General features: G+C 42.3%; 1 protein-coding gene across 1 annotated transcript; it reads left to right on the forward strand.

Annotated features, from left to right (window-relative positions):
• Positions 1 to 12,100: 12,100 nt before the first annotated feature.
• MTRF1L (mitochondrial translational release factor 1 like) lies at positions 12,101 to 23,473 on the forward strand. The gene is made up of 7 exons (XM_015409573.1): positions 12,101 to 12,440; positions 15,355 to 15,434; positions 17,974 to 18,157; positions 19,274 to 19,437; positions 19,714 to 19,831; positions 20,538 to 20,599; positions 23,192 to 23,473. Exons 1-7 carry the CDS (start codon positions 12,146 to 12,148, stop codon positions 23,405 to 23,407), a joined length of 1,119 nt encoding a protein of 372 aa, XP_015265059.1. The 5' UTR covers positions 12,101 to 12,145; the 3' UTR covers positions 23,408 to 23,473.
• The last annotated feature ends 1,402 nt before the right edge of the window (positions 23,474 to 24,875 follow it).

Here is a 24,875-nt window from a genome sequence, read left to right on the forward strand (position 1 = left end):
AAATAATGTGAATAAATTATATATACAATCTGGTTGTGCAAATACCTATACATGTCTCTCATTCATCAAAATTGTCAGTTTTCTAAACTTGCTCATCTTTTTATTGAATTAAATGGACTCTAAGAATTCTCATTTACCAAACCCTTTATGCCAGTAACTTCACTCTTCTATATATTTTGGGATTATAACTAGCCCCAAAGCAGCATGAAAGAGAGAAAACTTCCCTGACTCCTTCATATGTTGTGAATCCTTTCAATAGAAGATAAATTCATCTGTACTGATTTTTAACCTTCCTTCCTTGATATTTTATGTTTAATTTACAGACTTTTATTAGCCCCCAATTAAAGCAAACCTGGGTGCTTGATCTACCTTCTGTGTGGATTGCAATTTGATTGCAAATTTCAAACAACTCTGTCAAACTTTGAAAAAGGTTAGATTGGTTTTTGAACACTAAAGATTGGATCACAGACACTGTATGTTATCACACTGTTTTCCCCATCCCTCACCTGTCCTCTTTGTGTTAAAAAGTCATTTAAAAATACACTTCAGACATGTGTGGGGAATGGGATTTGTGTGTTTTCTGTGTATTGTAGCCTGTTTATTTTGCCTAATGACTCAATGTTTAGATATGGATTTCAAATACTTGGGGCTTGTACATTCTTCCATTATTTTGCCATGGCTGTATCCTTCTCCATCTGTTTGTTAATGTTTCCTGCTATCCAATAGGGGAAAAAATACTGACCAAAAGACGGGCTTTCCTTGGTTATCCTGGTCAAAGTGGAGAGAGGGGAGGGGACCATATGGCTTGTCTCTCTGGCATTGCCCCTTTTAACCACCTGCTTGACCCAAAGCTGAGTATGTTCATGTTTTGAGTCTAGTGGCACCTTTAAGACCAACAAAGTGCTGAATCTATGTTCATGTTTGTTCATTTTGTATCTAGTGGATATATGTCAAACATAGCTGATTTTAAATATTTCATATGTTCTCACCCTGCAACCTGGGCACTCTTGTTTGATCCAGTCAGTTCCAAGCATGTGTTAAGTGGCTTCGCAAGTGCAAAAGTGGCAAATGGTTTTAAATTATGCATGGCCTGCCCAAGGATGACTGCATAATCCAAGCAAGCCAATACACATGTGAACGATGGCTATGAAGCCCAGCCACCAGCCCAATGTTGCCACTGTGCAGATGAAAGCATACTTAAAATGTTTTTTTTAATGGTGAACAAGTCATCAAGGTGTTCAACTCGAGAGTGAACAGACATTGCAAATGAAGTAAATTCATACCAGCTCATCCCTAAATGGAACACTGTATCTTAGATCCAACCCTGCTTGTATAATAGTAGAAGCAAAACTTCCATTTATACAGGGTGGGGAGATTCCTGCCTATTTCTTCTTCCCACTGCAGCCCTTGTGCTTCAGCCTATGCAACTGCTGAAGGTTCCCAAATCATCAGGAGCAGCTGACCGAGGCAGGGGGGAGGGAGCACAGGGAGCTGCAGGTAGAACGGGAGTCAGGAGAGTCACATTCTGTGAGCAGTGGCATGGCCTGCCAAAGGATGAATGCATAATCCAAGCAAGCCAATACACATGTGAATGATGGCTATGAAGCCCAGCCACCAGCCCAATGTTGCCACTGTGCAGACGAAAGCATACTTAAAATGTTTGTTTTTAATGGTGAACAAGTCATCAAGGTGGTCAACTCGATAGTGAACAGACATTGCAAATGAGGTAAATTCATACCAGCTCATCCCTAAATGAAGCCCTGTATCTTAGATCCAACCCTGCTTGTATAATAGTAGAAGCAAAACCTCCATTTATACGGAGGGGGGGGATTCCTGCCTATTTCTTCTTCCCACTGCAGCCCTTGTGCTTCAGCCTATGCAGCTGCTGAAGGTTCCCAAATCACCAGGAGCAGCTGGCCGGGACGGGGGGGGGGAGCACAGGGAGCTGCAGGTAGAAGGGGAGTCAGGAGAGCCACATTCTGTGAGCGCTGATCCAGTTGAATTTTTTTGTACCCAGTCCTGTACATCGAAGTGCCATTAATGAATACACACACACACCCTGCCTTTCCTTTTCAAAATAAAAATTCATGGTAGCTAATAAAAGAAATAGGAAACACACATAGGAGCTTCCCTGATTCTCTGGTCTTTAAAAAAGCCGAAGAAGTAACAGCAGGCACCCTAATGAAAATGGTCTCTTTTTCTCCTTCTTCTAAGTTGTAGAAGGCCAGTAGACTCCAACAGGGAAGGGACCAGGTGGCAATTGGGCTCTACAGAAAGGTTCTCCCGGTCTTTCTGCTAAATAATTACTTAGTCAATACAGACAAGTTAATCCTCAAGTATATATAAAGATGAATATTTATAGTATCAGGAGGTTTTGAATTCATGGGAGTTTGCACTACTGTTGCCACACAAGATGTTAGCCCAGTTCTTCAAGTGAAATATGGGTAGCTAGTTCAATCTTTATGCCTGGTTTTCCATCCAGGAGAGCTATGCCTTGAAATGCACGTAGATTGCAGATAGTTGACCACAATGCACTTATCACTGGGATTGTACCATGAGGAGGTATGTTCTCAGAAATGATGACACATATAAACTACAGAACTTAACCATACCGGGGTGGGGCGGGGGAGAGAACCCTGGTCCTTTCTACATTTGGGAGCTGGCTAGTCTAGTTTCATACCTGGTAGAAGAATGTGGATATGCCAATTTCAAAAAACTATGCTAATAATTAAATTTTCTTCATTAATGAAAGACCCAAAAGGATCAAAGATAACGTCACCCAGATAAAATCTGCCTTGGAATCAGGGATGATAAGAGAATAGGGTAGCAAAGGTCAATATTAGTAGAGGGATAGGAATAATGTTACAATTTGCATTCTCAATCAAGTTGGATGTTCCCATTGCTAAGAACCAGAAAATAAATCTGCATTTTTTATATTAAGAGACTGTAATTTCCCCCCAATATCACTGATTGCCGGTGTTAGCTTCTTTATCCTCTTGTACACAATCTGATAAAGACGGTTGATATTGAGGCTTCTGTGATATAATCATTGTTATTATATAATGTTTATTTATTTACTTCATTTATGCCCCGCCTTGCTCTGCAATGGAAACCCAAAGCATCATTCTCCTCTCCTCTATTTTATCCTCATAACCTTGTGAGGTAGGTTAGGCTGAGAGTGTGTGACCAGCTCCAAGTAACCAAGCAAGAATTAATGGTGAAGGGGGATTTAAACCAAGGACTGCCAGACCCTAGTCTGACACTGCAACCAAGCTGGCTATCTGGTGCAATCTTGTTCACGGAACATAATTGGGCTTTATGCTGATTTTCCAAATTTGCTAAATTTTAATAAATGTGTTGGAAGAATTGTCACTGGAAATGTATTCTTAATTTTCATGTAGAAACCTTTTTGACCTTTCTAATCTCAAACTGAAAATTATTTTTGAAAACTTTCATTGTGTTAGCAGTTTTCGGATTGTTAGATGTATAGGTGTGAAATCCTGAAGAGGTGTATAAAGCTATAGAGAGAAATAGGGAGGAAGAAGAGGAAGAAGAAGAAGAGGAGGAGGAGGAGGAGGAGGAGGAGGAGTTATACCCTGCCCTTCACTCAGAGTCTCAGAACAGTTTACAAACTCCTTTCCTTTCCCCTCCCTGTGAGGTAGGTGAGCCTGAGAGAGCTCTTTCAAGAACTGCTCTTTCAGCTCTGACAGAACTATGGCTTGCCCAAGGTCATCCAGCAGCTGCAAGTGGAGGAGTGGGGAATAAAACCCAGTTCTCCCAGATTAGAGTCGGCTCACTTAGAGTCCGCACACTTAAGAGTCCACATTTCTGACATCAGCAGCTGAGACTTTGATGGATTCCATAAAGGATCCTCATTGAGCCTTGTTGGGTTTGTCAAAGAGACTGATCACCTCATGGATTGTTTGCAAGTTGCAATAATTTGAATTGAACACTGATGCACTGTTTGTTTCTGTTGAGGAAAAGAGGGATGTAGGACCCTTTGCGTGTACCCTCATTCCCACTGTGTTCAATTTTGGGAGGGAGAGAAGCTGGCTTCCCAATTGCATCAAGAGAGACAGAGAGACAGTTGTTCTAAATTAAGACTCAATTTATTCCATTACACATTCTTACGTCAGAAAACATTTTTGTAGCATTTCAATATTCATCATAGAATATTTCAACACAACCCCAATACATAAACAGTGCACTTGTAATTGTATAAAGGATATCATTGGTTGTTCTACCAAGCCCTATAACTGTGTGTAGTTGATCAGAACAACCAGGAACAAGACTAAAATCAGACATTAAGTACCCTCTTTCACCCACTGAAGCTAATGTAACTGTCAATCAAGTCTGTAATGAGCATTTGACATATATCTGACGTATACAACAAAGTCAGCCCCTTTCTTTCTATCTTTGGGGTCAGGAAAGCCAAGGAAAGCTGGGTTAAGCCAAGGTGACTCATCGAATCAAGAAAGCTAGTTTCTGATACTCTTATCTATTTAAAATTTGATAGTGACTTCTGACTGCTATAAAATATAAACGTTCCCAGTAGGCAAAAGCCACATGAGGCGAAGACTTGACCAGTGAAGGTGACCCCTGTAATCATAACAGCAGCCTGAAGCTTCCTGGGACCAGAACAGAACCAAAGTTTCAACTATGTAGGCTAATTACTATAGATATGAAAATATTATATGTGTACCAGAGGTTTAGCAGGGGACTGAGACTCAACCCAGCCCTAATTCGGCAACAGTTTCTGTCCAAACAGCTCATATATGTTAATTAATTTTTTTTAAAACTGCAGAAGAGCATACTGCTTTGTGGCTGCTGTCTACTCCCCCATCCCACTGCATCCATTACTAAAGGCCAAACCCCCCCCCCCATTAAGATGGCTAAGGCAGCATCACTCAGTTTTTATTAATGGCTGCCAACCTGCCCAGATCTATATTGTTCATGCATATTCTAGAGTTGCCTCATGGGAACTCTATTTTCTCATACACATGTCCAAAAAGTCTTCTTTTTCAAACTTTTGTACTAGTAAAAATATGTGTCTTGAAGCTTTTGGGGGGCAGCACACAATACCTACTTTGAAAACTAAAAGGAAAAAGCAGCTGAATTTGCTACCAGTTCTGCCCATGAGTCAACACAAGGCAGTGTATCCCCAGAGATGTTGAACTCATTTGTTATGAGGGCCAAATCTGACATAAACATCACTTTGTCGGCCCGAGCCATGTGTGCCATAAAATGTAATGCCAGGTACAGAATATACAAACTTTATAAAGGACAGCAACTGGTAAGCTCCGAGTTGGTGAGTCCTCGTGATCCATCTCACTGCACAGGCACAGTGAGAGGAAGATCTTTGATTCATTGATTGACAAGTAGGTTACTTTAATGAGCAACTGTGACTCAGGGATACTTTCTCATCCAGAATGTGAGAAGATTTAGTTTACCAACTAAGCAGCAACATAAGCATCTGCAATCCACAACACACAGGTTACAAATCTAGCACAACTCAGCCATGAGCCAGTACCATAAGTGGCCACTTTGCAGGCACAAAGTTGTTTGGCACAGCATTTGAGCTGAACTTCAAACACCAACATCAAGATGATCTGTAGAGAAATATGTGGGAAATTCAGTCATCATGTTGATCAGTCACCCCAATCTGGACTGGGAAGAATTTCTGTTTTGTGTCTCATTCTCTTGTATAATCTTTCAGGTAAGTTCCACCACCTTTATGTACACATTTATCTGAAGTAAACACCTATTTTACATGGTTTAGCTGGAAAAGGTGTAGTATCTCTTCTGACTCAATACAGTAAAACAATATGCTAGCAATAGTGAAAGCCTAAGAACAAATACTTGCACACCTTTAAAAAAAAATTAAATTTCATATCACTTGACTACTAACAATATGCTGATAAAGATGTAATCTTTTAAGATACACTCATGTTGGTATTTGACACCTTCCCAACTATTTCACTGCAAGTTTAAATCGACTCCGATTTTTTGGAAGGGCGGTAGTGTAAAAGGATCTTTTCTACACTGTTGGTGGAGGTGTCAACATGTAAACCAATTTTGGACAGTTGTTGTAGGTAGCAGAAATCTCGAAAATAATTGGCCAAGATTTTCCTTTCATGCCTGAAGCAATTCTTTTAAACTTCTGGACGGATATATCACTGACCAAAGAAAAAAAAGAGTTGACTATTTTACTATCAGCAGCAAAATCTTTGATTGCCCAAAACTGGAACCAAGCTAAAGTTCCTTCTTTAAAACAGTGGGTTTCAAAATGCTGGGATTTAGCCGCAGCAGATAAAATAGCGACACAACTGACAGCGGCTTATTCCCCCTCTTTGTCAAATAAGTTTTTGGAAAGATGGTTTTCACTTTGACTATGTAACCAATGATCCCACTATACTATATAAGCTGCCAGATAGATACTTGCAATAGGTATTCTATTGGAATTGAGGTTTTGATCTATATGAGATACATGCATTTCATAAAGGATGTGTTTTAATGAGAGCGCAAGTTGTAGCTCCATTTTGGTTGTATAGAATTGTTAACGTTGGAATTTTATTTTTAAGTTTTTTGTTTTTGAATTAAGTGATGAAAAATAAAAACATTCTGTTTTAAAAAAACAACATTTAAGAAAGGGAAAAATATTTTTGAATTCATTTTATTTATTTATATTTTATTTTTATTTATTAATTAAATTTATACCCCGCCCTCTCCCACAAATGGGCTCATGGCGGTTTACAACATGTAGTCCATAAAACAATAAAACAGTAAAAGCAATAAAACAATTGATGGCAGGATAAACAATATCATCAAACCCCATGCCTCATATCAGGTGAATATTGGTGCTCCAGTGCCCCAATAATATCCAAAACAGCAAGGACACTGGGAAAGGGGCCATAAACAGGAGAGGCCAGAATAGCTAAACGCCTGCCACCTCAACCAAAAGCCTGGCGGAACAGCTCCGTTTTACAGACCCTGCAGAACTGTAATAGGTCCTGCAGGGCTCTGATCTGAGATGGGAGCATGTTCCACCAGGTTGGGGCAAGGGCCAAAAAAGCCCTTGCCCTGGCTGAGGCTAAGCGGATGTCCCTCAGACTGAGGATCACCAGAAGGTGTTGATAGGGCTGCCAAGTGGGGGCAGGGGGTGGGGAAATCCCCGCTTTGGAGGCCCGATTTCTGCCGCGGCGGAATCGGGTCCCAGGGGGAACTCCGCCCCCCGAAGCTGCGTCACCAGAGGTGACGCAGCCACATCGCTCACGTTGGGGGCGTGGCCCAGATCGTCGGGGGGAAAACCATATGGCATAGTCAGACAAAGACTTCCTAGGTTTGGGACTGAATTATCAGGGTAGGTTGTATAGTAACTAGGAGTGTTCTACAGCCTCAAGTTATTCGCTAGCAAATTAGACAATCACTTAGGTGTGAGGAAGCTTCTGGAGGCTGAGAACAGAAGGCCTTTTTTAATGATTTCAAGTTTTGTGTGTGTGTTTTTAAAATGTTGGTAATTTTCAGAAGAGGATAGGGTTGCCAAATGGGGGCGGGGAAACCCCCGCTTTGGAGGCCCGATTTCTGCCGTGGCAGAATCGGGCCCCGGGGGGAACTCTGCCCCCCAAAGCTGCATCACCATTGCTGACCTTGGGGGTGTGGCCAAGCTCGTCGGGGCCACGCCCCCAACGTTAGCAACGGCACACGTCACTTCTGGTGATGTGGCGGTGGCGCGCTTTTGGACTCGTCCAAGCCTCCCCCGCTGGTGAGTTTGCCAGACTTGGCAACCCTAGAAGAGAAAGAAGGGTGAAAGAGGGGGATGAGTGAGGTGATTGGTTGATGATTGAGAATGTATGGGTGGAGCTAAGAAGTGTGTGTGGAGAAAGTCAGTCAGTGTGTTCAGCCAGCAGTTAACAGTCAGTTTTGGTTAGTCAGCAGTCAGTCTGAGAAGCAGTCTTCTGATTAGAATCCCATATTAGTGCTGTGAAAAGCATTTAAGATTCTAAAAAGGAGGCAGAATACTTTAGAGGACATATTAGCAACTAGAGAGAGTCAAAACCTAATATTGTCAAAGTATTATAAGTGTGTGAGAGACAGAAGCTGACTGAACCTGTTAAGAAGGGAAAGATTAAACTGAGCTAAATAAAATAAAGATTTGACAAAGTACATTCTGAAGAGAAAGGAGGATTTGAGAGTGAGGAGTGTTTGTGAAGTGAGAGAGTGTGATACCTCAGTAGGAAGTTATTAATATACACTGTTTTATTCATTGAAGAGATAAGTGTCCCATCCCAAAGGTAGTAGGTAGTGGGGCTAGGGGGACTGACCCCCCCCCGACATTGGCGTTGTGTAATGCCAGGTCTATAAACAATAAGACCACAGTCCTTCGGGACTTTCTGCAAGAGCAGAATGTAGACCTGGCATGCATGACGGGGACCTGGGTGCAAGAGGGAGAGATGGTAGTTCTCTCCCAGCTGGCTTCTCCCGGGTTCTTGGTTCTTCACCAATCACGGACTAGGGGGCGGGGGGGAGGAGTGGCTCTATTTATTGAGGCTTACTCGAGGCTCCATACACATCTTCTATTCTGGTTATGAATCATTTTGGCCCACTCAGCCTAGAGGAAGTTAACAAGTTGCTCCTAACTGTACGCCGTTCCACTTGCTCCCTTGATCCATGCCCTTCATGGCTAATTAAAGCCAGCCACGAGGGGTTCCGAGGTGCCCTATGGGAGATTGTCAACAAGTCCCTCTTGGAGGAGTGGTTACCTGAGGCACTTAAGGAAGTGGTGATCCACCCTCTCTTGAAAAAGCAATCCTTGGACCCAGCCAAACTGGCAAACTACTGACTGGTTTCCAACTTGCCCTACTTGGGCAAGATAATAGAGAGGGCTGTGGCCATACAGCTACAGTGTTTCTTGGATGATGCTTCCATTTTAGACTCTTTCCAGTCCAGCTTTTGGCCGGGTCACGAGATGGAGACGGCAACAGTCGCCCTCACGGACGACCTCCGGAGGCATCTGGATTGGGGTGGATCGGCAGTGCTGTTGTTGTTAGACCTGTCAGCAGCGTTCGACATGGTTGACCATCAGCTACTGATCCACCGCCTCAACAACACTGGGGTCCAGGGATGGCCTTGCAGTGGCTCGTCTCCTTTCTCCAAGGTCGGGGAGAAAGGCTGGCACTGGGGGATCAACTATCCCAGAGGCACCCACTGGATTGTGGAGTGCCTCAAGGGGCAGTGTTGTCCCCAATGCTCTTTAACATCTACATGCACCCCCTTGCCCAGATTGCCCAGAGGCATGGACTGGGATGTCACCAGTATGCGGATGACATCCAGCTCTATCTGTTGTTGGGTGATCAGTCCAACTCCAAACTGGAAGATCTAGACCAGGCACTACAAGCCATGGCTGGTTGGCTTAGGCTGAGTTGGCTGGAATTGAATCCGATGAAGACAGAGGTCCTTTGCCTGAGCCGGGGCGGTCCAAGAGTAGGAATCCCACTTTGATGGGGCTCCCTTGGTGCCAGGACCGCAGGTTAGGAGTCTGGAAGTGCTCCTGGATGCCCAGGTAGCAGCCACTGCCAAGTCAGCCTTTTATCATCACCGGCTGATTAGGCAGTTGGTTCCCTTCCTCGAACGCAATGACTTGGCAACAGTGATCCATGCAATGGTCACCTCGAGACTAGACTACTGTAATGCTCTCTACATGGGGTCGCCCTTGTCTCAAATGCGGAAGCTGCAGCTGATGCAAAATGCTGTGGCGAGGCTGTTGGTGGGATTCTCAATCTGTGAGCACATCCAGCCTGTGCTAAAGTCACTGCACTGGCTGCCGATAGCATACTGAATTTGTTACAAGGTGCTGGTTCTTACCTTTAAAGCCCTTTATGGTCAGGGGCCTACATACCTGAGGGTCCGCATTTCCCCACATATTCCCCAGAGAGCACTGTGTTCTGGGGCCCAGAACCGATTGGCCCTCCCAAGTCTTAAGGAGGCCAGGCTGTCAATTACCAGGGCCAGAGCTTTCTCAGTGGCGGCTCCATCCTGGTGGAACAAACTCCCAGAAGAGACCAGGGCCCTGCAAAACCTCTTACAGTTCTACAGGGCCTGTAAAACGGAGCTCTTCTGCCAGGCTTTTGGAGCTGCCGCAACCATTAACAACTAGGACAGGAAGCCCTGTTGCCTCTAGAATTCATACTAACAGCCTCTGCCAGCCACTTGAAAGACAACTGCAGAAGACCTACGAGCCGGTTATGGGAAGAGAGAGCTGATATGGTAGCCATCGATTTAATAACAATACTAGCATTTATTATGTGTTATGTAGTGGGTTGCCGCATGGATAAATGACCGACGACGACGTGGTACATGGCACGCTTTATTTGGTACACAACAAGAACAAGGAACAAACGGCTGGCAGGCCAACTATATACATACCTGGGGACACACCCCTGGTCACCATTGGTGGGTTTGAATCTCCCGCCATGGTTCCCATTGGTTCCCCAGTGGAGGGACTAGGAGCCTAGTCCCTATTGTTCTTCCAGAGCCAAGCTCTGGCTGTTCGCTGGCCCCCGGTGGTGGTCAGCATACACTACATTATGTTACTGTTAATTTTATTTATTTATTTATGTGTTGTATTTCTATTCCGCCCTCCCCGCAACGGGCTCAGGGCGGCTCACATATTTCTCAGCACCACGTGCCAGATCCACATAAAACAACTATAAACAAGTTAAAACAATTTTAAAATAGACAATTCACAATAAACAATTCACACTAAAGTGCTCGCAGTATTGTTTGTTCATACAGTATATCAAAAGTGGCGTGCGAAAGATGTAATACTAAAACCCGATTCAGTACTTATACTTTTCAGTACTTATACTTTTAATTGGATCATATTTTCTCTGTGCTCTCGAATTTAGTGTATCCACCCGAATCTATGCAATTTAATGTAACACACTTTGTCCTGAGAAACTAGATCTTCGGATGCCTCATTGCAATAGCCTTTGTTGTTTGCCAGCTTAACACTTTGTGCATCTAGCAAAGGGGCTCTGACTCTCATAAAATCATATGCCCTAACAAATTTGCCAGTCTTTAAGGTGCTGCAATACTCTTTTGCTATTTTGTGCTCAACTATGCCCCACAGATCCAGACAGATAATAGTATAGAAAGCAGTAGTAAAGGCCAGACTAATAACCATAAATGTGCAGGAAGGCTGATAAGACTGCATGAGAGGGCACAGGAACCCCATTTATAAGGACCAGTTAGTTTAGTTATTGATTCAATAACATTCATTTAAAACTGAATAAAACGTTTAAAGTGAACACTGCATGCCAATTCCTTTGTACTGACCAGCTAGAAATCTTTTTATGGTTTTTGGCAACCCCTTCGCCCCTAGCTGTCGTTACTGTAATTTAAATGTTTATTTTGTCGCTGCTTTTTATTGTAATCGTTTAGTCCTCACTGAGGATGTCATTTGATTAGCATTGGCACGCTAAGAGGAAGATATTTACGCCAAAATGTTCAGCGATGCTTTTAAACAGACTCCAGCGAAGTAACAAACTTGTTATATCCTTTCATCAGTCAACGTAACAGACAATCAACGAGGACGAAATAATCCTAGGTCAGCTCTGCCAACTGTCTCGCAAAACGACTACTTCCAATTGCAGGCGAACTCCAGCCAGTTTTTTCTCATCACAATCGCCTCTAGTCTAGACCAATCCATGAGCAGACACGAGCCTGTCCGGAAGTTACCGAAGGGAGGGAACCGCCATCTACAGATCGGAGCGCCTTCGAACATCTCGAGTAGAGAGCGCACGCGCAACGAGCTGAGGGGGAACCGTCTATGGTGAATATCTACGAATATTTTTTAAAACAGACAAGAGTGAACCGTAAACAGTGAAGGAAGGGGGACAACATTAACACTTCCCAGTCCTTATGCAGCACCTGAGCATTCTGGGTCTGTGGGGCACCGCAGAGATATGAACCGAAGACAGCCTCCCACAACCAAATGACAACCGGAAGTGGGGTTTCCTTTCTTCCCCCTCCCGGCAACCAAAACGTACCTGAAGCTAAGCAGCCGGGTTGGCCCGTTTCAGGAAGTGGCCTACCACGTGACCGGAATCGGCTGTTGTCCCCCAGAAGGCTGTGATTGTTTGGGGGCATGTGGCGTTGCCTGGCGCGGAGTCTGCTGCGGGAGGGGCGACGGCTCAGCTGCCCTTCCGGGCTTTCCGTTGTTCTCGTGAGGAGGCCGAGCTGGCAGAAGCCGGCGCAGCGCTCGCTCAGTAGTCTGCCTGATGTGCATGAGCTGTTCGCCATGCCGCTTCTGCAGCGCTTCCTGGAGCGGCAGCAGCAGTCAGAGCACTGTAGCAGGCCCCGGCCGCAGTTGACGGCGCTGATTCGCCTCCTGACGGCCAAGGAGCAGGAGCTGCGCGACACTGAACGCCTGGCACGGGAAGGTGAGCCCTCGGCCAGTGCTTGTCGCTTCCAGGGACGCTGCCCGCTTCTGGTACATGACACCAGCGTCACCCGTGTTCTGTAACGGTTCCTTTGAGAGGCAGGAATTCGGCAGGTGACACACACCTAGTTTCTTCCCAACCGTAATTGCAGCCATTGTGCCTGGATCCATTTCTGTTTCCCCTCGATGTCTCCTTTCCTGCATAACTCATGCAGGCCCAGCTGCTTGCTACTGCTCAATAGCCGCTGTCCCATGAAGTGCTGTGTAGTGGTAGGTGTTCCAGACAAGGATTCGGGAGACCCAGTTTTGAATCACCACTCTGCCACAAAAGCTCACTGGTGACCTGCCCATCCTCCCACAGCACTTCATTAATTTCTTTAGATATTTATGTTTTGATTTTCTCCCCAGTGGTGACCCAAACAGGGTTACAACATTATTCTTCATTCCTGCATTTTATCCTCTCAGCAGCCCTGAGGGATAGATTATGCTCCGAGTGAGTGGCTGGCTCAGGGTCAGGGTGAGCTATGTAGACTTCAGTGAGTTCCAGGCATTGGGACTGAATGCATGGTGTCAAGGTGTCTGCAGCCGTCAAAGCAGATGACTTTGCTGAGTAAAGCAAACTGAATTACTGAAGGAAGATATTAGACATTTATCTTGGATCAATCTGACAGAAATGCCCTCTTGACAAAGGTTTATAAAAGGGGCTGTTTAAACACATTCTAAAGAAGAAGTAAGCAAAATATTTCTGTTGACCCTTAAAAATGAAAACTTACCTTTGATTATCAGTGTAAGAGAGAATCAGAAAATATCTTATACCCTAAATATTCATAGCTGAAAATCTGATTTATTTCATAGGAATTCATTTGCTCTGTTAAAGAACATGCTATAGAATTTAAAGGTGCAAGCTGAAATGTGTTCAGGATCTAGCTGCCAGTCTAAGGCCCCGGTCACACGGCAAAGTTACCGCAGGAGAGGGACAGAAGGTGGGCGGATTATCCGGGCGCAATCACACCCCAACATCTGGGAAGTGGAGCACACCCGTGGCTTACCGCCGACAATGCAAGTTTAAAAACTAGTACCTCCAAGGAATATATTACATCAAATGTAAACGTTTGCCACGGGCTGCCTCCAGATACCCATGGTGTGCTCGCGCCGGCGCGTGGCATTCCCCTCCGGTGCCTCATTTACCCACTGGCGCCGAGGGAAGGACCCGTGCTGTGCTGCTGGCGTGTCTGATCGCATAATCGCTGATCAAACTGCGCCGGGGCATTAGCCACGCCTCCCCCCCGCGATATCCGGCCCATGTGCCTGGGGCCAAAATAAAGTTCACTCTTTTTCTGAATGGGACTGAACAACAATGTGTCACTCACAGTATATAAATTTAAGGTAGGAGCCCAGTTGCTATACGGTGCCCCAATTTGGATCTCTGGCTGTCATGATCAGCTCGATATTTTTTCTGCTAGATTTTTTTGAAGAATTACAGGAGCTCCTTGTTGTGTGGCAGGAACTGTATTGAGAGCTGAAGTAAGTGTGTGCTTCCTTGAGGCAAGGGCCTTGGCATCTACCTATAGATTTTGGCTCACGCTAACTTTTGCCTCTCCAGAAATGAGTGGACTCCATGTATTGAGGAAGGACACCTTTAAAACATCTTGGCAGAAACCTCCCACCTGGGCTATTTAAGGGTTTCCCCCAATTATATTGATTGGTTGGTTTGACCTCTATTAGAAATTTGATTTTGAGACATCTTTATGTTTTGGATGAATCCAGCACTAGATTTCAGGCCCATAGAGTTTGCTCTATCTAGGACTGGTTTACTCAAAATTCAGCCCAGGTTATTTTGATTATCTGACGGCTCCTAAATATTGACAAGCGTTCCTGCTGGCTCATTTTAATTCAGTCTCAGTGGCAGAACTTTTTGGCCATTTTGGGAAGATCTCATTAGCTGATAGGCTTTGTAGTTGTGACACAAGGAGCCTTGATACCTTATTTCATTGTTTATTGGACCATCCAAAATTTCAGAGGTACAGAATCATGTTTATCTTTCCATTTTTAAAGGACCTGGGTAGTCTTCCAGCCCACTGTAAGTTACAAATTCTTCTGACTGGAAGTGATCAAGATATTACCCTGGTCATTGCTAATTTTTTATCTTATGTAATCAAATCTAATGGATAGTTAGATCTGGATAATTTGATGTTTTAGCTGCTGCTATAGGTGTTTTTAGGGCTGCGGTGGCTCAGAGGTTAAGACGCTGAGCCGCAGACTGGAAGGTCTGTAGTTCGGCAGTTCGAGACCCTAGTGCCACCAGACGGAGTGAGCTCCTGTCTCTGGCCCCAGCTCCTGCCAACCTAGCAGTTCGAAAGGAAGATAACTAGGTACTGCTTCAGTGGGAAGGTAACAGCGTTCTGTGTGCCTTGGTGTTTAGTCATGCTGGCCATATGATCACGGAGAAGTCTTCAGGCAGCGCTGGCTCTTTGGCTTGGAAACAGAGATGAGCACTTCCCCCTAGAGTCAGATTTGACTAGCTTTGAAGCAAGGGAAACCTTTACCTTTACTTATAGGTGTATTTGCTGTATTTATTGTCATTTATGGTGTATTTATTGTTATATTATCACTACTATTATTGTTACTATTATTTATTGTTATTATTCTTATTGCTGTTTTGTTGTTGAACTGCTCAAGACTGTAGTCATAAGAGCAGTAAATGAAATGAGAGAACTGCAATGGTTCATGCTCCACATGTAGAAACGACAAAAGGAAGAATATTTTCATAAATGGTTATGGCTATGAAGCAATATTTGTAGTTGTGATATTAATGAAAATTTATGGCTATGAAGCTTAACACAATATTTGTAGTTGTGATATTAATGAAAAATATATAACCTTTAATGGCTATAAAATAGTATACTGTATTCTAGATGAAAATGAAGATTTGCGGAAGCTTGCAGAGATGGAAGTTGTTTCCTGTTGCAAAGAGATAGCAGAACTGAAACGACAGGTACTTCATTCTCAACACTATGATTGTTCATTTGTGATTGCAAAAGAGCAAGGGTTAATTTGAAACTTAACACAGTTTAATCACAGGTGTGTTCTCAGTCAGAAGGAATATTAAATCCTTTTTTCCTAGTCAGTGTAAGGTAGTGGCTGGAGTGTCAGACTGGGATCTACAATGCCCCGGTTCAAATCCCTAGTCTTTGGAATAGTTGCTTATCCGTCATAATTAACTAGGTAGTGCACATGTAAACACTGGATACATGTGTAGGTGTTGCTCATTGAGGAGTGCCTTGGGCTAGAATGACATGTTGGAGATAATGTATGGCTGCTGTTTTACCTTGTTACTTATTTTACCTTCATTTATACCCTGCGTTTCTCCCAATGGGATTCCAAAGCAGCTTACATTGTTCTCCTCTCCTCCATTTTAGCCTCACAACACCTCTGCTTGCTTCCTAATGTACGACACTATCTCATCATGCTTTGTCAAGTACTATCCAGAGGATTGGAGGGAAAGATACCTGCCACGCAATCAATGGTACAGTGCTTTCTACGTTTCTCCCAATGGGATTCCAAAGCAGCTTACATTGTTCTCCTCTCCTCCATTTTAGCCTCACACCTCTGCTTGCTTCCTAATGTACGACACTATCTCATCATGCTTTGTCAAGTACTATCCAGAGGATTGGAGGGAAAGATACCTGCCACGCAATCAATGGTACAGTGCTTTCTAATATTAAAGGTCAGGATTCAGGAATTAAGTACTATAAACAAATGTTTCCTAGAAAGAATGTGATCATCTAGTGAACAAAGGCATCCGAAGAAGGTCTAGAGAGGGTCTTTTTGTCAGTACAGCTTCCCTAGTAACAAATATTCTGCAGCAGAGGAGTTTCTCTCATATTTCCCAAAAAGAAAAGCCTCCTCTTGGAGGCTCATTTTATGCCACCTTTTGAGGTGTGGTTACTATTGCAAAGGAAGATCCCCTCACCCACTTTCACTTAGTAATATATGGATATTTGAGTTGCTTGGGTGATTAGCCAACTAGCATCAGCAGCTGCAAGGTGGGGGAAGGAGGAAGTGAGTGTGGTTAATTCCCATAGGACCAAAAGTTATGTCATGGGATCTGACTGTGAGGTATTTATTTTGCAATGGCAGCCATGCTGCAAAAGTCACATTTCGAATAATTCTCAAGATATAAAAGATGGGCTGTAGAGAAAAATTTAGCACAGCAGATAACAAGAGAAATGTACTATGGGAAAGTTATTGTTCAAATGAAAAGCTGCATTGTGGGAAAATTGAGTGGGACATGGGAGTAATACAGAAATAGAGTACATTATTTATTCACTTATATCCTACTTCCTATGCATTGGAGACCCAACTGTGCTTTACGATGTTGTCACTTCCTCTGTTGTATACTCACCAACCCTGTGAGGTAGGTTATGCTGGGAGTGTGTGACTCACCCAAGGTTACCCAGCAGGCTTCCATGCAGAGTGGGGATTTGAACCTGAGTCTGACATTCTAGCCACTACAGCACAGAAGTTTATAGAAACCCAGGTACATTGTTTAATTTATTCTGTCTAATGATTTCTAAGAACATAAGAACTGGCATACTAGATCAAATATTCTGGGCTATTTAGACTAGTATTCTGTTTCCATCGGTGGCCAGCAATGCACGCTCTAAGCTGTGGACTCTTGTGAGCAAAAATTCTACTTTGTGAACTACTGGCATTAAAGTTGTGAGCAAGCGATTTGGCTGCTGCATAAATTATTTTGCTCTGGAGCCATCCTTCCTGAGCTAAAACAAAAATCTGTGAGCTGGAGGCTAAAAAACTGTGAGCTAGCTGCTCACACTAACTCAGCTTAGAGGGAACACTGGTGGCCAGTTAGATCCTTCTGAATACCCACAAATAGGGGTGAAGCTTTTGCATGTTTGCCACCAGCAATTTAGAGCAAATATTCATTCAGTTATTTTCGTTGAGTTTGTCTTCCCCGTTAAGGAAATGATTGTCCCCACATCTCATGGTAATGAATTCAATGAGTTAATTGTGCATTATGTGTTTTAAGTACTTCCTTTTGATTTCCCACTCCTCCACATGCAGCTGCTGGTGTGACCTTGGGTCAGTCATAAGTTCTTTCAGAGCTGTTCTCTTAAGGGCAGTTCTCAAAAGAGCTGTCTCAGCCCCACCTACCTTACAGGGTGTCTTTTGTGGGGAGGGGAAGGGAAAGGAGATTGTAAGCCACTCTGAGACTCCTTCAGGTAGTGAAGGGTGGGGTATAAATTCAATCTCTTCTTCTCTTCAGTCTTGAGTGTACTGCCAACAAGTTCCAATACCTAATACTTTAATGGAGAAAAACTCCATAGTCTTGTATAGGTAAGGAATTCTTGTAGGTAATGGATTTTCCAGAGAGTGTCCCACCATCAGTTAAAGGATGTGGGATAGTGTTCTGTGCCATTCCAACAAGATGAAGTGTGATTTAGGTCAGATGAAAGGAATGTTATTGTTAGTAAAAAAAATAAATTAGAATGCCATACTGTTGTGTGTTACAGGTAGTATTGCTTTTGATTCCTTCAGAAGAAATAGATGAAAGTGATCTCATCCTGGAAGTATCGGCTGGAGTTGGAGGGCAGGAAGCAATGCTCTTCACAGCAGAAATGTTTGACATGTATGAACACTACGCTGCATATAAAAATTGGAGTTTTGAAATTCTGGAATATATGTCCAGTGATATAGGTAAGTAGCCAAAGCTCCTCTTTGGCCAGAATTAAAAAAAACCCCTTAAGATAGCTCCATATCAATGTCCTATTCTTCTTTCATAAAGATATGTTGTTTGGATTTGACAGAATCTAGATTCTTGGTTCAGAAACAAGTGTTTCATACTGTGTTTATTAGATGAAAAGAACATTTAATATTGGGATTTCTGTCAGGCAGATGAATCAGAAGTTATCCATCATGTGCCTGATCATGTTGAAGGATGGAACTTAGGTGCAGAAAAGAAAAAGCATAGATGAGAAGTACAAACAAATACAGAAATGATTGCAGTTGTGAAGGAGGGAAGGACCATGTGTTGCACCCTGAGCTCCTTGGAAGAAGGATGAGAGAAAAACATAATAAATAGAAGGTGCATCTAGGTGGTTCTGACACTCCTGTCGTGAACTGCTTTTCAGTGCTGAGCAAGTTCTGCTTTGGGTTGCCTCGCTGTTAGATTCAATTATTGTTCAAATGTTATCATATTTTGTAATTAGCTCATTCATTGACTGAATAGGTCTGTTTTACTTGTAATTCATGCTGAGTCCCAGTGAGAAAGGTGGACTGTAAATGAAAATAAATAAATAAAATAAAATAAATTACTGAATTAAAGTAACATTTCATCTGGGTTTTTTTTACACATTTATATAGATGTCAGTGGGCATTACTGGGCACAGAAGACAATAATGTAGTTCTAACTTTTTACATTGATGCTAAGGCTAGGATATACAGTTGGCCATCTTTAAAAATGAGTTTGAGCATTTTAAAAAGGTGTAGCCAATAGGATATGGGGAAGGTAAGATGTTTCAGACATGGAGAAGTAGAAGAGTTGCTAATGTTTAGAGGAAGTCTGATCTCAGAAAGTTTTGTCATGTTGTAGTGAGGATTGTCGCATACCTCTTATGTGGTAGGAGAAATACTAATTATAAGCAATAAATATTAAGTGACTCAAAAGTAGACACTGGAAAAAAGCATAAAGCAAAAGACATGTTTTACTCCTTGGCTAAAAATCTATTGCATCACTATATCAATCCTTTAACAAGCTCTTCCAGTTGCATTACAATGTTTGCTTACGTTCAGGTCTTTATATTTTAATTTAAGGTGGTTTGAGACATGCATCTGCCAGTATAGGTGGTCTTGAAGCTTATAGACGTATGAAGTTTGAAGGAGGAGTACATCGTGTACAACGAGTGCCTAAGACAGAGAAGCAAGGCCGCATTCATACTAGCACAATGACAGTAGCAGTATTACCACAACCCACGGAGGTATGAAGTTTTGCTTTTCTCATTGTGCTTTCAGAGAGCCCCATCTGAATTCAATTCTGCTATTTGAACATAAGAACATAAGAGAAGCCAATGTTGGATCAGGCCAGTGGCCCATCTAGTCCATCTATTCAGAAAAGGAAGACCAACTGTTGTAAAAGATGTCAGATCTCCCAAGGAAAACAAATTATATTTCTTGTTGGAATAAAAACAATTTGTTCATTAGATTAATGGACAGTACCTTGCAGAGGATAAGCAAAATATATTTTCTTGCTGCAGATAAATCTGACAGTTAATCCCAAGGACTTACGTATTGAAACAAAACGAGCCAGTGGGGCTGGTGGACAGCATGTGAATACCACAGACAGTGCTGTTCGAATAGTCCACATTCCCACAGGTGAGTTAAAATATATTTTCCTTCTGTGGTAAAATCTCCTGTCATGCTCAGACAGTTACCGGTCTCATCTCATGATTTATCCCTAAATGCTGAGGTGGTGGTGATATAATTCAGTAGCAGAACACATATTTGGCACACAGAAAGTACCCGTTTAGTGTCTCGCACTTCAAGTTAAAAAGGATCTCAAATAGTAAGGCTTGGAAAATCCAAACTGGAGACCCCAGAGAGTTGCAGCCAGGCAAAATAGAGGGGGGACTGGTGCTCTGGCTTGATATAAGTTGATCATATGGTTGCGAATCTATGGTAGAAAAAGTGTGTGTGTAAAGTGCCATCAAATTGCAGCCCACTCATGGTAACCCCATAGGGTTTTCAAGGCAAGAGTAACAGAGGTGATTTGCCAGGGCATGCCTCTGCACAGAGACCCTGGAATTCCTTGGTGGTCTCCCATCCAAATACTAACCAGGGCTGACCCTGCTTAGCTTCTGAGATGTGACAAGATCAGGCTAGCCTGGGTCATGCAGCTCAGCCGTAGATAAAAAGCCACAGCCAATCCCAGCTGTGTGACAGACTCATTTGTAAACATGTAGTTTTTAATGTATACTGTAAATATGTAAATGCGTACTTTAAAAAAAAATCTCTTGTGAAGTAGCCATGTGAGAATTCAGTTGTAACGTAAGATTGCTTAAACACATGCATTCTTGACTAGTTTTGACCAGATACATTTTGATTGGATATATAAATTCCCCAGACTCTGTTAAGTTTTCAGAAGTATAACTTTAATAACACTGGTAAAGCACTCTGTCTACAAAGTTGGCTTCTTCACGTGCTTGTTTTCCTCCTGAATAATCCTCCAGTAGTAAAAGTATGGCCCAATTGTCAGATTCTCACTTTGGCTTACATATGCAGCTTTTGTTATGCTTTTCATTTTTAGTCTTGAGACAATAGCTCTTCTTTCCACTGTAATTTTAACAGGCCAGAACTATTGTTGCAGTTCCATTATCTGTGTGAACTATTTTTCAGGCATTTCCAAAACAGTTTAGAAAAGCCGTGGGGAGGATGTTCTGTGGCACAGAATTTTGCTTTAGTTGTCTGACAAATGCACACCAGATTCTGCAAGGCCACACCTTCAGTAACATATACTTTGACTACATTTTGCTCTTAGGACTTAACAGATAAAAAAAGTAGTTGAATAACTTTAAATTGAGTTGCATGTCTCTCTGAAGTGAATTGTCCTTTCCCCATTCAGTGTAATTTTATTTTTTTCATAGTTTTAGAAGGTAGCTGTGTTGGTTTTATAGTATAAGATTTGAGTCCAGTAGCACCTTAGAGACCAACAAGATTTTTGGAGGTATGAACTTTTGAGAGTGAAAGGAAGTGTCTGAAAAAGGGAGCTTTGACTCTCAAAAGCTCCAACTCCTAAACATTGTATTGGTCTCTAAGGTAAATTGTAAATTGTTTGTTTTTTATGCTCTGTATTTTATACACTTTTAACTATATTTACTACCTCTGTTTTTATACTGCTGTGAACTGAGCCCCACTTTGTGGTGGAGGGGCTAGGGTTGCCAGCTCTGGGTTGGGAAATACCTAGAGATTTGGGGGATGGAGGGTGGGGTTTGGGTGTCAGTATTCTGTATATGTTAAGTCATGCTGTAGATCATAGGCATCTAACTGACAGGAGCTGACAGCTCTAAGTGTCATTAGAGCTGGCTCTGACCGGTTCTGGCTGGCTACTGCTGGAGCTAATTAGCACTGAGTCACAGTGACTCAGCACTGGCTGTGATTGGCCAGTGGTTGTATATATTCAGTGCTGTACAGAACTGTTCATTCCTTCTTGGAATGCGAGCGCAGCGGAGCATTACGTCACTCTGTGTAAAGATTTGGTGAGAGGCTTGTATAATAAACTGTATATTATTTGTACATAAGCCTGAGAGACTCCTGATTGAGATACAAGGCATAGGTATAGAGTGAAAAACTCAGGATGTTAATAGAGCATAGTGAATAATGTAGAAAAGGATAGAGATTTATGAAAGGACAGGAAATGATGTAAAATTAGTTAAAGGCAAGCTAAAATGAAGGAGCAGAAGCCCCACATAATTTGTCTGCCATTGAACGGTTCTATTTCAAACTCTCAGAAGAGCAGGTTCCTTTAATTTGACATAACTAGTTTTGAGTGTGTAGGGAGTTGAACCTCTCAGAAGTCTAAAGAGGTCTGGGCCACTTTTTGTCTTTTGGAGACTCTGGCTATAATGAAAACTTAAAATGGTGATATATTTTATTTATATTTATGAACATTTAACCTCTTTACTGTGACAAAATCCTTATGAGTTAACAAAATTGCATATTTTTAACAAATCAAGTCTTTTATTTGTTGAAATTTACAGCTCTAAGCTGAGTGTGCCAATCACGTGTTGGTCTGCTTGTAAAATTTACCAGATGCCAAAAAAATTAACAAGCATTGAGGCCCCATCTTAACTTGAGGTCCCAGCCAAATTGGTCATGGTAGAACAAATCAAGTCTTGTATTTGTTTAAATTTACAGCTCTAAGCTGAGTGTGTCATCACATTTTGGTCTGCTTGTGAAATTTACCAGATGCCAAAAAAATTAACAAGCATTGAGGCCCCATCTTAACTTGAGGTCCCAGCCAAATTAGTCATGGTAGGGAGTAGTTTATGCGGGAAAGCCTGGATCATTCAACAATCAATGTTCTGATTGGGGGGGGCGGGGGTATGTCTGCTCATGTGCAAAGGAGATACCCTAGTTAGAGATGTCTGCATGCAGTGACTGGATGTGAAGTTTCAGTTGTATTTATTGGATCTTCCCCCATTTCCTCCATATCCGAAGGGGGATATATAGAGACCACTCTCTCACACACACCATCTGTTTATCTGTAGTAGTGTGGAGGGCTTCTGGGTTCACTGAGTTAATATGTGTTACTGGTCAAACTTTTAGATTGCTTTTCCCCTCAAGATTTTAAAATTATGTAACAATGCTTTGCTGTCTGTAAGAATGTAGCCTAGTGTGGTGTTAATGCTCCTTCTTTACCAAAGAACAAAATTAATAAATGCTTTTACAATTTTTGGTAACTCTTTTACCAAAGAACAAAACAATTGCTTGAAGTGTATTGGTATTTTAAATGAAAATTGAGATCTTCTGTATTTTTAACAAGGTCTTACTGAACTCTCAGGAAGGAGCTTTCCTTGTTGTTGCTTATGATAATGTATTTATGAGTCTACATTACATTACTTCTTCCTTCCCCAAGGGAACTATAGCTACTTCCATGAAAAGTACTGTTGTCAGAATATTCAACAAACACTGCAATGTATAACAGTATGTGATTTTTGTTTCTCGTCTTCTGAATAGACTGGGACCAAAGGAAGATCCGAGAAGATCAGAACCTACAACTTTCCACAGGATCGAGTTACTGACCACAGAATAACCAGATCAGTGTATCACATTGAAAGGTTCCTGTTGGGAGAAGAACTGCTAGATGAACTGATACAGGCTCTAAGAGAATATGCTGACTATGAGACTCTAATGGAAGTCATTTCAGAAAGTAACCCAACCAGGCTGAGCTGATCTTCATCACATTCTATCTCCGCAGGTATGGGAAAGCAACTAAACTAGCTGCACGCTTGTTTGCTTGGTCCCACCTAAGTTAGGGGTTCCCCTCTGCCAGAGAAAAGTGCTCAGGTGATAGACCTAAACAGCTTTCTGAGATTAATCTGTAATGCTTTTGTAAGAGCGATAATTGCTTCAGGCATGCAATTTTTAGTTTGTATTTGGAGTGACTCTAGTTTCCACTCGAGTGAGCAGTGGTGTAATATTCTGCAGATGTAAGCAAAAAACTGAGAAAATAACTGCTTTCAAACTCTCTGTCATTTACATTGTCCAGTCTTACAATATTGATAACTTTTAAATCCAGATAATGTAACCTGTAATCTTACTGTTTTGAATGGGATTCCCAAATTAAATGCCCCAGAGCAGTTGCAGTGTTATATGGTTGTAACAAAAAATAATCAGGAATCTAGTGGAACTAGATTATATACTAAACTAACAACTTGTCAGTCTTTGAAGGGCTGCAGGACTCCTGTTCAGCTTTGCTTCAAGTGGTGTTTAGGACTGGATTTGCAAATTGAATTTATGTATAATCCGACAGAAGCAAAGTTGCTGTGCTGCCACAGTAGTTCATAAGATTGGGTTGTTTTTTATTGTGTCTCTCTGCTCTCTAACTAACAAACTTTTTGACATCTGAGCCTGATTGCTTAGCCTAGCTAAGTACTTACGTTCAGTTGAAGAATTTGTCTAGTCTAAACGCTTGTGTCCGTCTCCCTCACCCATGCACCATCCCAGTGTGCTGCTTCCCACTCTTCCACTGTGGGTGATGATTAATCATGGGCAGTGCAACTTCAGAGCCTGCCTCATAGCACTGCGTTTAGAGACTGAAAGCAGGACTCTGTCATCTTATCAGCTTCAGCATAGACTTGACACTGTGGAAGATAGCCAATGTGTAGCCCTTGTGTTAAACGTTATTTTACCTGCATGCTGCTCTCTCCATCTTCTTCTAACTTTGAAGTGAGAAAGCACAGAGAGGGAGAGGGACGCTTCATAGGCAAGTGGCTAGGTGTAGGTCTGAGATAAGAAAATAAAAACTATAAGTAATTAACATGTCACTGTATACAAATTGGCCTAGTTTGTAACACAACTGCTTGTTTATGTATTACTTCTTTCAGTGGGTTGCCCACCTCCTCCCTGCTCTAAGGCAATCTCAGGTCAAATTATTTATCTAGGCAGGGAGTTCCCAGTTTTGTTCACAAGCTGTTAATTATCTCATGAAAAGAATCCCAGTAACAGCTATTTTAATGCACTTTAAAAACTTGATCTAAACTGGGTGGGACTGAAGTTTGCTTAGGACAGTCAGGGTACTACATAGGGCCAGAAATCTTCCTTTTACTTTCCCTATGCAGGGTATATAATCTTACAGTAGGTGCAAAACAGTACTCATTCCAAGGGGTAAATTCAGCTAAAAGGAACCAATAAGATCTTC

The sequence above is a fragment of the Gekko japonicus genome, unplaced genomic scaffold, assembly GCF_001447785.1.
Source record: "Gekko japonicus isolate JY-2015 unplaced genomic scaffold, Gekko_japonicus_V1.1 scaffold1916, whole genome shotgun sequence".
Lineage (NCBI taxonomy): Eukaryota > Metazoa > Chordata > Lepidosauria > Squamata > Gekkonidae > Gekko > Gekko japonicus.

Coding starts and splice junctions, on each gene's coding strand:
- MTRF1L (XM_015409573.1), top strand. CDS start 12,146: ATGTGGCGTTGCCTGGCGCGGAGTCTGCTGCGGGAGGGGCGACGGCTC. Junction 15,435..17,973: donor TAGCAGAACTGAAACGACAG/GTACTTCATTCT, acceptor TGTGTGTTACAG/GTAGTATTGCTTTTGATTCC. Junction 18,158..19,273: donor ATATATGTCCAGTGATATAG/GTAAGTAGCCAA, acceptor TTTTAATTTAAG/GTGGTTTGAGACATGCATCT.